The 13,782-nt window shown below is 41.6% G+C and overlaps 1 protein-coding gene across 1 annotated transcript; it reads right to left on the reverse strand.

The window, feature by feature from the left end:
* Positions 1–1,734: 1,734 nt before the first annotated feature.
* On the reverse strand, positions 1,735–10,092 carry LOC149086340 (uncharacterized). The gene is made up of 4 exons (XM_089232362.1): positions 10,072–10,092; positions 9,212–9,663; positions 3,678–3,787; positions 1,735–1,796 (listed from the first exon to the last, which is right to left on the reverse strand). Exons 1-4 carry the CDS (start codon positions 10,090–10,092, stop codon positions 1,735–1,737), a joined length of 645 nt encoding a protein of 214 aa, XP_089088488.1.
* Between the last annotated feature and the right edge of the window lie 3,690 nt (positions 10,093–13,782).

Genomic DNA, 13,782 nt, shown 5'->3' on the forward strand with positions numbered 1-13,782 from the left:
CATCAACCGTTGCTCTGGCGGCCCTCCATACTACGCTGGTACTAGATTTGGTACTATGATTTTCCCATGTAAGCTATTCTTGCATATGAAAATCATATAGTACCAGATCCCATATAGTGCAGTCCCTCTCCCTCCATTATAGACATGAAGATCCTGGTCATGCCCAAATATACCCAAGGGTTAAGATGCCCCTGGTTCTATGGACGGATCCGATGAATTCTGAAAGTAGTAACATTTTTCAACCATGTTTCACCTTTAAAGCTTTTCTCTTCACAGCTCTCTATGACTCCCTTCACCACCTGTCGTGGATCACCTTTCTACTGATTTTCTCCCGTGGCCCCCCTAGAATATCCCAGGACCGCAAGGGGGCCATATGGCCCCAGGTTGAGAACCACTGGGTTAAAGCGTTTTTGCTGCTATGTCTTCAGGGTGGGTGTTGACAGGATACGTCTTTCTCACTCAAACATTACCCTCCCATTTTTAAACAGAAGTTCTATTTTATTATTATTACTCCTATTCTCCTATTCGCAAACAGATTTGATATACACTTGTATACGCTTCTTCAAGAGTTCTTGCAAAAAAAAAAGAGCTTTCTTGTTTATCGTTTGATGACATAAATGAAATATACGCGTCTATCTTGTTTGGCAGAGCAGCCCCCACATGCTAGGGCCGGGCCCCCAGGCCAGGATTTTTCGCGGGCCCCCTACTTCCCCCCCCCCCCGAAAAATTTTGTGCACCGCTCTTGAGAAAAAATTATGGTGTATTTTTCCAGTTAAAAAAACCCAAAAAAACCCTTTCGGGTAGAAAAAAATTTTGATTTCCCCCCCCCCCCCACATGACAAAATCCTTCATACGCTACGGCACTTGTATGTGCAGCAAAACATCGCTGCAACTGTAATCGATAATAAATACATCTACAATGATATTTTTCTCAAATCTTGTTTGGAATTGATTGGCTTAATGTTAAACTCTCGGTACAACGACATCCTCTACTACGATAAACTCCTCTATTACGATATTTTTAGGAGATTTTTGAAATCGCTACAACAATATTTTTTATATTTTGTTCAAAATCGTTTTGAATTTAATTTTAACTTCGTCACTTGTTCTCGTTCTTCTGAAGGCGTATAATATATAACATCAATATATTTTGCACTAAATGATCACCGAAAGCTAAAGTTATTTGTATTGCTACACTCTGTGTAAGCGACAAAAGCGCTATGCGGTAAACTTATTTACAGGGACAATACACATCTAAGTGAATTTTATAAATAAAACTAATCAATTATAATTTTTTGTAACGAATAAATACATGAAAGCGCATTTTCCGATGATATTAACAATGCAGGTATAGAAAAAATGACAACAATAGTATAAATTTGATCACACGTAAGGATAATGTTGCTTCTTATAAATCCCTCTATCACAATATTTTTTCTTGGTCTGTAGAATATAGTTATATCGAGGTTTCACTGTATATTTAAACTAAATAATAAAATATAATTGTGTGTGTGTGTAATAAATGTTATTACATTTCGATATGATTATGTGATTTGTATATAATTTTACGCGATACAATAGAGATCCCCTATGGGCCAGTTAAGAGAACAAATTGGTTAGGCGATATGTGTGATTTTCTCCTAGAAACTTGTGATTGCCATAGGCGTACACATGATTTTCGCGGGAATGGGGGGGGGGGGGGAGTCAAGTTTTTTTTCCTTTGACCTTTGAAAACTAAACACACTCCGCTTCAAATCTCATTGAGATATCGAAGCGTTCCTGGACAATGGGTGTGCCTGGAAAGTTTATTAAATATCTTCAGAATAATAAATAAAAATATTACATATAGATTGCACATATAAATTCACATATAATCAATGTTCGTCAATGGACGTATAATATACGGAGCAAGGGTTTAGCGGGGGGGGGGGACTTGGGGGTCTGGCCCCCCCCCGAAAATGACCGAAAAAAGGGAAAAAGATGGCCAAATCCATTGTTCTGTCACTTTGGTCCCCCCCCCCCAAAATGAAAGTGGCCCCCCCCCCCCCGAACGAAATTTCTGGCTACGCCCCTGATACGGAGGAAGAAATTAAAAATCAACTGTATACAATACAACCCTATTAGAGAAAAATCCCCTGCGACACCAAAATCTTGCATTGTCCCTTACCAATCGATACTGGTGTCCCCTACTAAAAGTTCATGGTCCATTCTATCCATCCCATTGAAAATTTTGAACACTTCGATCATATCTCCTCGACATCTGTGTTCATCCAATGTAAACATATTCAAAAAATCTTCTAACTCAAGCCCTCAAGCCCTCTCTTCATAACTCAAGCCCCGTGTTCCAATAAGGACACGTGTAGCTCTTCTCTGCACCCCTTCAACCAAGTCTATATCCCTCTGTAGGTATGGTCTCCAAACCCTTACAGCATACTCCAGTACAGGACGAACTAAACCTCGAAAAAGCAGAACAATGACTTTATGAGAACGCGAAGAGACCTTTTTGAAAATGAAACCGAGCATTCTATTCGCTTTTTTGACCACCGCTGAACAATGTTCAGAAAACCTAATCCGCTCGTCAATGAGAATTCCCAAATCGCTGGCCCTAGCTGCATCCGGGATAGTGACACCATTAAACTCGTAAGAGAACCGTGGGTTGCTTGAACCAAAATGAGCGACCATGTACTTATCAACGCTAAACGTCATGCTCCATTCATTTGCCCATGCTGCAATCCTGTTTAAGTTGGTCTGGAGCAACTCCCTATCGCTATGATTCCCAAGTACCCCCATTAGCTTCACATCATCTGCGAATTTGCTAGTTATCCCATCGATACCCTGATCGAGTATATCGATAAAAAGTGAAAAAAGAATGGGGGCCAAGGACACTTCCTTGAGGAACTCCACTTGTGACGCCTGTCCAACCAGAGAATTCCCCGTTCACCATAACTCGTCGCGACCTATCTCTTAACCACGATTCTATCCAATTCAGCAAGTTGCCCCCAATTCCAATCTCGTGTAAACACTTCAAGAGTTTATCATGTTGGACCCGATCGAATGCCTTCTGAAAATCAAGGTACACAACATCTACATTTTTTTTCTTACCCAAAGCCTTAGTCACGTGATCATAAAAGCAAAGGAGGTTAGTTACACATGACTTGCCCTTCCTGAACCCATGCTGATTATCCGACAATACATTATTCTCGTCTATCCACTTTACAAACAGTCTTTTGATAATAATTTCCAAAATTTTCGAGAGGAAGCTCGTCAAACTCACTGGACGATAATTGGACATTGCTTCTCTGCTACCCTTCTTAAATACCGGAACAACATTAGCAAGTTTCCGATCCCTTGGGACGATACCCTCAGCAACACTACTCCTGTATATCTGTGCGACTGGCCCTAACAATTCATTAGCACATTCCCTGAGGACCCTGGGATATATATCATCTGGTCCTGGTGCTTTGCTCGCACATATATTTTTTAGAAGATTTAGGACCACCACATCTTCCACTTGAATATCGTTGAGGATTTTATTTCCCCATGCAACACCCGTATATTGAATATCATTATCTCTGTTAAAAACCGACATGAAAAAGTCATTGAAAGCACTACACATGTCAACATTGCTCTCTAACCTAGACCCTCCTATAGAGAAAGAGGGCCAACTGTCCCCTTACATCCATTATTGACGTATCGAAAAAATGATTTTGGGTCAGAGCCACTGTTCTCTGCCAATCTAGATTCAACTTCCATTTTACTATCCGTTATCGCTTTCTTTAACTCTCTTCTTTTATCAGTGAACAACGATAGGTCACCTCGTCCACTTTTATACTCCCTGAATGCTCTTTTCTTTTCAAGATAGAGGTTACGCACGCTATCCGTGAACCATAGAGGGTGCGATGTACAAACACGCCTTTTTCGAACAAAGGTTATGACGTCGTGCAAAACAGAGGACAGTTTCGTACTTAATTCCTCCCATTGACTTACCACCCATACTGATTCCCACCGGTCTTTGAAAACTTCCGCTAACCTTCCTCTCAGAACATCAAAGTTAGTTCTTCGAAAACAAGGAACCAGTCTTTTGTTATCAACCTTACCCGAGGAAAGGTTACAGTGAAATCTGACGATACGATGATCAGTGGAGGAAAACTCTTCCCCTACCGAAACATGTTCAACAAGATCCTCAGAACTAGTGAGAACTAAATCCAAAATAGCAGTACCCGTAGTGGCTTCTGATACATGCTGATACGAAAAACTTTCGAGCACCAACTTAAGAAACTCTCTTTCATACTGATCTCTAGATGAAAGGTTCTCCCATTGAATACCTGGGTAATTGAAATCCCCTAGTATTAGAACCCTCTTACGCTTACACATGTAGGAAATTTCATCATGTAATTTGGCGATGTAGTTTGGATCCCTATTCGGTGGATTGTAACAAACCCCAACAATAAGTTTATGACGTCTGTTGTTCTCAAGCTCAACCCATACAGTTTCTATATCACTTCTCTTCACGTTACACTCTCTAGCCTTCAAACATGATTTCACGTATATCAACACTCCACCCCCTTTAATATCCGATCTATTTCTCAAAAAAGCATCGTATCCTGAGATGTGTAAGAAAGATTCATCCCCATCCGTTGCAAAAGATTCTGTAATGGCTATAAGATCCAGGCCCTCCACAACCATCATAGTTTCTAAAAAATCTTTCTTATTACCCAAGCTCCTGGCATTAATTATCACACATTTTAATTTACCCGTTGATTTATTGTCAATCGAGAAGCCATTCAAGTCAGTGGTGGGTAATTCCCCGTCAGTACTGTTATGATTATCATTAACTAACCCGCATTCCCGACTACGTGGTCTGGGAGTAAAAAACCTAACGTAAGACTATCGTAAACCTCCCAGACCCCTCCCCTTATTTAGATGGATCCCATCTGAACGAAGCCACCTATCAGTAAATGCGGGAAGCTCGGAAAACGTGACCCAAGTGAGGAGCAAATGCCTTTTAGGCCTATATTAAATTGTTGGATTCTACTCCTATACCCTCTACTACCCCTTGGCAGCACTGGAATCACTGCCACATCTGAACCCCCCTCCCTAGCGAATAATAGTAAATCCCGGTACTCTGACAGAGACTCACTAATATTCGCTCGTACCTGATTTGTTCCCACCCACAGAATCCCCCGCAATGGCAACTTTCGGCGATGAAAAACGTCTCGAACGTTGCCAATCTTCCCCCCAAGAAGACAACAGCACTCGAAACCCCAAAAATCCCTACACACTCTGTTCCCAAGTTCCCTAACCATAGTGTGAGAGATGGATACCTCTTCCAAAAGACTATAGGAGCATCGTCTCTAGTGAGGAGGAGGAAAAGAAGAAAAGAGAAAAAGGGGACATTCTCAGAGGAGAGGCGATAGGCGACGGTCATAGAAAGAAGGGGTCCTTTCATGGCCTCCGGTAGATGTAGACAATCGAGACAAAAAATGTAATATAATGTATAAAGTGTATATGGAATATTAAATACCATATTAACCAAGAAATAAATGCTCGGCTCGTCCGTTACATTCTGGTGGCAGCTGCGGGATATGAAATCCCATGAGAAAAAATACATCGACAAGCGAACGGAGGTATCGTCTGCAAGGGGAAAGATCGTCGACAGGAAAGGAGCGTCTGATGGTGTCTAGGTCAGCGGAACGCTAAAGGTGACAACAAGCATCAACACTCCGGGACAACAACGTCGACGGGACAAGAGCGTCTGATGGTGTCTAGGTCAGCGGAACGCTAAAGGTGACAACAAGCATCAACACTCCGAGAAGAACAAGGTCGACGGGACAGGGGCGTCTGATGGTGTCTAAGTCAGCGGAACGCTGAAGGTGACAACAAGCATCGACATTCCGGGAAAACCTCGTCGACTGAACAGACGCAACTGAGGGTGCCTGAGGCAGCAAAACGCTAAGGGTGGCATCACCAGTGACTGTCCGGGAAAGTCGTAATCGACACGCAAGAAAGAACGACCGTAGTTCAAAGGATGGGCACAACAAACAGGGTAAGTGACTGCTCTTCCTTTCGATTTGAACTCGGGGTAACTGTGCATTCAATTGCATTATTTCTGTAAGTATTTCATTTATTTATTTATTTATACAATATTGATTGGCCGAGGCCTATACAAGAGGATGCGGAATTATGTATGGCAAAAGTGTCGATTGATGGTACGAGAAAATTCGGAAATCGTAGTGCAATCTACAATATTTGATGGTAGGTTGTTCCAGTCGATAATAGTTCTTGGGAAAAAGCTAAATTTGTGACAATCTGAAGAGGCAAAGATAGGCTGTAATTTTTTGGAATGATTGAGTCTAACAGAGAAATGTGAAGGTTGGATTAGGATATTGGATGTGTCAATATTAAAAACCCCATGGAGGAGTTTGTAAAGAAAAGTTAAACGAGAGATAAGTCGAAGAGAGGAGGGTGGTTGGATATTGAGTTGTCGCTTGAGTTCCGTTATGGAGACAGATGAAGACCAACAGTTAAAAATGAAACGAGTGGACTTATTTTGGATAGATTCTAATTTGTCCATGTTGGTTTGGGTGTGGGGGTCCCAGGCTTCACAGGCATAGGAGAGGGCAGGGAGAATATATGTTTGGTAGCACAAGTGACGAACATGACGAGTGGAGTATTTTAGGTTACGGCGAAGGAAAAACAGTTTTTGGAGACATTTATTAAAGATATAATCAACGTGAAGGTTCCAGCGGAGATCGGAAGAGATTATAATGCCCAGGTATTTATATTGGGAAACCTCAGAGATCAAAGAGTCGTTTATAGAATAGGGGAATTCGTGAGGGATTCTTTTACGGGTCACTTTCATAAAAACAGTTTTTGAGAAATTGAGGGGGTAAATCCCAGGTTGAGCACCATTTGGAAATAATGTTAAGGTTGTGTTGGAGAGATTCTTGGTGAGAAAGATTGGACACTGTTTTATAGATGACACAGTCATCAGCGAAAAGTCTAATGCGGCACTTTATGGAGTCGGGTAGATCATTTATGTAAATTAAAAATAATAATGGCGAGAGGATCGAGCCCTGGGGTGTGCTAGATTTGACATGAAGAAAAGAAGAGTTCTGGCTCTTGTACGAGACAAACTGGCTACGGTTAATAAGGAAGGCCTCCACCCATTTCAGCAGTTGAACATTTAGTCCAAGGTATGGAAGTTTTAGTAGAAGTTTATTATGGGGCACCCTGTCAAATGCTTTGGAAAAATCTAGGAAAATTATGTCGTATTGGAGGTTTTTATCAATGGAGTCAGTTAAGTCATGTATGAAAAGTGTTAATTGGGTAGATACTGATAACGATGATCGAAATCCATGTTGGTTAGGGAAGAAAAAGTCAATCGAATCGAAGTGGGTACGGATATTCTTGGCAATTATGTGCTCTAAGGGCTTGCAGCAGGAGGAGGTGATTGCAATAGGTCTAAAGTTGAGAGGGTGGGAGAGTGAGCCAGATTTGTGGATGAGAATTATCTTATTAATTTTCCAGTCATTGGGTAGGTTAGAAGTATTCAGTGAGACGTTGAATATAATGAGGAGATAGTTGCAAATTTCATAGGCGCAGAATTCTAGGATATGATTGGGGATCCCATCTGGGCCAGTAGAGTGGGGTTTTAATTTTTTTAGGAGATTCAGGAGACCGGCTTTAGAAAAGGCGATGGGACAGGAGTTATGAAGTGAATCGAAAAAGACGTATTGGGGGGCGAAGGATCAGAGTAAAAAACAGAAGAGAAGGCCCGGTTAAATTCGGAGGCAAGATCGAGGGGAGAGGTTAGATCCGAGTTGGAAGTTTTGAGCGAGGAGGTACCTGCTGATTTGGGGCGAAGAAAATTCCAAAATTTTGAGGGATTAGTTTTGAGATAGGAAGGCAATGAGTGGGATAAGTAGTTGGATTTGTGGCGAGAAATAAGGTCTTTGAGGTTACGGGTGGAGATCGAGATTTTGTTTCTGAGAGTAGAGGAGTCGTTAAATTTGAGTTTACAGACGTCACGTCGAATTCTTCTTTTGAGATGGATAATGTCACGGTTGATCCAGGGGTTAAAGAAGCTTTTAGATGAAGAGCATTTGGTAGGAACAGTATCTTTACATTTATTGATAACAGCTTTGAATTTACTCCAGAGACATTGAATATCGTTAGAAGAGGAGATGAAGTCAGGAAAGTGGGTACGAAGGATATTTTGCATGAGAGGGTAGTTGGTCTTGTTAAAGTTGAGTTTTCTGGCGCGAAAAAAGGGAGGGATGGTATGATGAAGGAAGAAATCTAAAAAAGGGATTTTGGGATCGGAATAGCCATCAAAAACTGAAAAATTGGAAACCGGAATTTTGTTGAAAACTGCAATTAGGTCTAATGTGGAGATTGAGTGATTGGATATTCTTGTGGGTTCCAAGATGGTTTGGACGAGGTTAAATTTTAGGAAAATGTCGAGAACTCTATTGTTAATGCCATGGTTTCCCGAGAGGGACTGCATTTTATGCCAATCAATACCGGGTAGATTTCAGTCACCAGCTAAAATTAAAAGATGAGAATTATGAAATCGGTCCAGTATTGTTTCAAGTTCAATGAAGTAGTGAGGGTCCAAGGCAGGGGGTATGTAAAGGGAGAAAATTGCGATGGGAGTGCAGTTGTGATGGTGCCATTCGGCAGCGACAATTTCAATATTTGATTCAAGAGGGATTTCAATTAGGGGTATAGAACTGTTGAAAACAAGGGCAACGCCTCCTCCGCGTGTGTTTCTATCTTTACGAAAGGCAGAGAAATTCGGTGATAGAAATTTGGTGTTGCTGATATTACTGTGCAACCAAGTTTCTGTAACCGCAAGAAAGTTGGGATTATGAGCTAGTAGGATGGATTCGAAGGAAGATATTTTGTTAATTATGCTTCTTGTATTAACTGTTCCGATTCTGTAGAGATTATTTCGGAGAGGAGAATGGGAGATTAAGGAGGAGTGAGGTTTCGAGGGGTGGGGACTAAAGAGAGAGGAGGTGAAGGTAGGGGAAGGTCAGAAGGAGGAGTAATACCGGGAGGGGTTTGGGAAAGCGGGATAATATCATTAAGGCTGGGATCTCAGATGTATTTGATGTTATTGATAAGAGCAAAGTTATGAAAAAGTTTAACTTTCAGACCGGACTCACGGTATTTTTGGGAGGTCCCCCAGATTTGTCCACGTAGCCTGCGTGTCTCAGGTGAAAAGTCCTCTGAAATTGAGATGCTAGTGTTTTTTAATTTAAATGAATTTTTAAGGATTTCATTTTTGGTTTTGAATTTATTAAATTTAATAATTGAAAGTCTGGGGCCTGGGATTCTCTTAGAGCCAATTCTGTGACAACGGTCGATGTCGAAGGTGGAAATTTCAAGTTCTAGGAGGTCAGAACAGCATTTAAGTATTTTAGATTCAAGGGTCGCGGTAGATTCGATGTCTGAGGTCTCCTCCGGTATTCCGCGAAAAATTAGGTTGGACCGACGTGAGCGGTCTTCTAGGTCGATAACCTTTGAGGCGAGAGAAGAACGAAGTTTGGAGAGGACGGAGACTTGTTGTTGGAGATCCTCAATAGGTAAAAATTTGTCCTCTACCGCACTCAGACGTTCAGATAATCCATTGAGTTGGACACTAAAGGAATCTTGCTTTTGGGATAGGAGCTTGAGTTGGTTTAGTATGGCAAGTTGGGTATCCTGGATGTTGAGAAGGATGGAGGAATCGGAGGGGGGAGGGATTGTCTGGTGCTTTCGAAGGGTCAGACAGGGAACTTGATCGTGTTTGGATTTGGGAAGCTTTGGGCAAATGGGTGACCCTTGGGCCGGGGTTTGACTCGATATCACCGGAGAGCAAAAGCAGTAGAAACAGGTGGGTAGGTAGGCCAAAGAAAAGCAAAATGCCAGGGGAAGGCGTAGATCAAAGGTTTACGTAAGCGAAGAATTAAATATTGACGAAAGAGAGAGGAAACGCGAATTCGAAATACAAAAACTAGAGCTCCAACTGGAATTGGAAAAAGTTAAATCACTAAACCGAGGTAATGGCACAAATATTTGTACCATAGAATCTTTAGAATCCATCATTAAGAGCATTAAAATTCTTACTATTAATGTGCCAACAGCTCCTGACGGATGGAATTTGTTTTTCAATACTTTAGAGAGAGCGTTCAAACTTAAACAAGTAAAAGATGAACATCATAGGCGGAGATAAACTTGGAAGTCTGGGGGGCAAGGTCATTATTGCTGGGTGGGGGGTGGGCCCGTATCTCCGCCCATGATGAACATAAAGCAGAAATTCTTTTAAATCTTTTGGGAGAGAAGTCAGCCAATATTTTGATATATCTAAGTGATACCGATATCATAAATTATAATGTTGTCAAAGAAATTGTACTGAGGGAGTTCGAACCATCTCCTCAGACTTGCTTAGCAAATTTCAAAAATGCTAAAAGGAAAGCAAGGGAGACGCACCTTTAGTTTGCGTCACGATTGGTATCAATGTTTGATTACTATTGCAAACTGAGGCGAGTTAATGACCTGGAAACTCTTCGGGATCTAATTGTGTCGGACCAAATGTTCCAAACCCTGGATGATGAAGCGTCATCTCATATTAGTGTCCGTCAAGGGTAAGACTGGTTTAAACCTGTGGATTTAGCCAGAGAATGTGATGTATATTTCACAGCCAAGGAAAAATCGTTTGAAGAAGCACCCATTTCTAAGGGAGGTTTCAAACAGGAGGGGTCCAAAGAAAATTCTGGGAATAGAAGGGAAAAATTTAATCCTTGGGAGGTCAAACCGAACAAGATGTCTTGCTTTCTATGCAATAGCACGGAACACTTGAAAAGAAACTGCCTATTGTTCAAAAAGTTATTAACACAAATTACAAACAATATATACACATGATAAAATATTATACAATGCCCATAAAGAATACTTATGGTTGTCTTATTCTAAGAATGGATAGCTTCTCGATTTACCCCAACATGTTTATCGTATTTCTTTTTAAACGTGTCAATTGTGTTACAATTTACTACCTCCGGGGGTAAGCTATTCCATTTATTAACAACCCTATTGGAGAAAAATTCCCTGCGACACCATAACCTTGCATTGTCCCTCACCAATCGATACTGGTGTCCCCTTGTAAAAGCAGTCGATTGGCGGTGTACTAAAAGTTCATGGTCCATCCTATCCATCCCATTGAAAATTTTGAACACTTCGATCATATCTCCTCGACACCTGCGTTCATCCAATGTAAACATATTCAAAAAATGAAGTCTTTCTTCATAACTCAAGCCCTGTGTGCCAATAAGGACACGCGTAGCTCTTCTCTGCACCCCTTCAACCAAGTCTATGTCCCTCTGTAGGTATGGTCTCCAAAACCTTACAGCATACTCCAGTCCAGGACGAACTAAGCCTCGAAAAAGCGGAAGAATGACTTTAGGAGAACGCGAAGAGACCTTTTTGAAAATGAGACCAAGCATTCTATTCGATTTTTTGACAACCGCTGAACAATGTTCAGAAAACTTAAGTCGCTCGTCAATGAGAATTCCCAAATCGGTGACTCTAGTTGCATCCGGGATAGTGACACCATTCAACTCGTAAGAGAACCGTGGGTTGTTCGAACCAAAATGAGCGACCATGCACTTATCTACGCTAAACGTCATGCTCCATTCATTTGCCCATGCTGCAATCTTGTTTAAGTTGGTCTGGAGCAACTCCCTATCGCTTTCATTCCCGATTACCCCCATTAGCTTCACATCATCTGCGAATTTGCTAGTAATTCCATCGATACCCTGATCGAGTTTATCGATAAAAAGTGAAAAAAGTATTGGGCCAAGGACACTTCCCTGAGGAACTCCACTTGTGACGTCTGTCCAACCAGAGAATTCCCCGTTCACCATAACTCGTTGCGACCTATCTCTTAACCACGATTCTATCCAATTCAGCAAGTTGCCCCCTATTCCAATCTCGTGTAAACGCTTCAAGAGTTTGCCATGTTGGACCCGATCGAATGCCTTCTGGAAATCAAGGTAAACCACGTCGACATTTTTGCTCTTACCCGAAGCCTTAGTCACGTAATCATAGAAGCAAAGGAGGTTAGTTACACATGACTTCCCCTTCCTGAACCCATGCTGATTATCCGACAATACATTATTCTCGTCTATCCACTTCACAAACTGCCTTTTGATGATAATTTCCAAAATTTTCGAGAGGGAGCTCGTCAAACTCACTGGACGATAATTAGACACCACTTCTCTACTACCCTTCTTAAATATAGGAACAACGTTAGCCAGTTTCCAATCTCTCGGGACGATACCCTCAGCAACACTACTCCTGTATATCTGTGCGACTGGCCCCAACAATTCATTAGCACCTTCCCTGAGAACCCTGGGATAGATATCATCTGGTCCTGGTGCTTTGCTTGCACATACATTTCTTAGAAGATTTAGGACCTCCACGTCTTCCACTTGAATATCGTTGAGCGTTTTATTACCCCATGCAACACCCGTATATCGAATATCATTATCTCCATTAAAAACCGACGCGAAAAAGTCATTGAAAGCACTACACATGCCTACATTGCTCTCTACTTTTGAGCCTCCTATCGAGAGGGGGCCAACTGTCCCCTTACATCCATTATTGACGTATCGAAAAAATGATTTTGGGTCAGAGCCAATGTTATCTGCCAACCTAGATTCAACTTCCTTTTTACTATCCCTTATCGCTTTCTTCAACAGTCTTCTTTTATCAGTAAACAATGATAGGTTACCACGTCCACTTTTATACTCTCTGAATGCTCTTTTCTTTTCAAGATAAAGGTTCCGCACGCTATCCGTGAACCATAGAGGGTGTGATGTACAAACACGCTTTTTTCGAACAAAGGGTATGACGTCGTGCAATACAGAGGACAGCTTCGTACTAAATTCTTCCCATTGACTTACCACCCCTACTGATTCCAACCGGTCTTTGAAAACTTCCGCTAACCTTCTTCTCAAAACATCAAAGTTAGTTCTCCGAAAACAAGGAACCAGTCTTTTGTTATCAACCTTACCCGAGGAAAAGTTACAGTGAAATCTGACGATACGATGATCACTGGAAGAAAACTCTTCCCCCACCTATGGGAAAAGAAAACGCTGATAACGAGCGCAATAAATTGCAGAGGGTCAAAGTCAGCATTCAGGGGAAAATAGTTAACGCACTAATCGATCCGGGCACAGAATTGACAGTGGTGAGGGAGAGTCTCACTCCAAAGTTACCCGAGGAGGGTGTGTCGTCTATTTTCTTGCAGGGCGCCTTCGGCCCCGCGGTAGAATACTCGTTAAGCAATTTATTAGTAGGACTTCCGGAAGGGGATCTAGGGAATATTGTCCACCAGGAAGTTCTTTGTGCAATATCATCATCTTTGGTGGAAGAAGCCTTAATTCATCCCAACACAATTGAAAGGCTGGGTAATTTTCGGAATGAGGAAAGCCTGAACACAGAGCAAGAAGGAGGGGATGAGGAAGTCGTAGAATCTTTGAATGTTCACACAGAGGAGCGTTTTCAGATACGATCAGATGGGGAAACAACACCCAAAGAATTATTGAGTGTCAATAATTCATCAGAAATGATGACGGCAAAAGAATTCTCGTGATCTAGTGAACAATTCAGACGTGATCAAGAAAATTGCGAGACTTTGGGAAAGGTCTGGCAGGAAGTCGCATCTGGGAAGAATGGCTACTACGTAGTCGATAATTTATTATATCATCGCGACAAAGTACTTGGTGAGAGTGT

The sequence above is a fragment of the Pholcus phalangioides genome, unplaced genomic scaffold (genome assembly GCF_987345545.1).
Source record: "Pholcus phalangioides strain wild (caught in Gottingen) unplaced genomic scaffold, Ppha-v1.0 ptg000005l_1, whole genome shotgun sequence".
NCBI classification, from domain to species: domain Eukaryota; kingdom Metazoa; phylum Arthropoda; class Arachnida; order Araneae; family Pholcidae; genus Pholcus; species Pholcus phalangioides.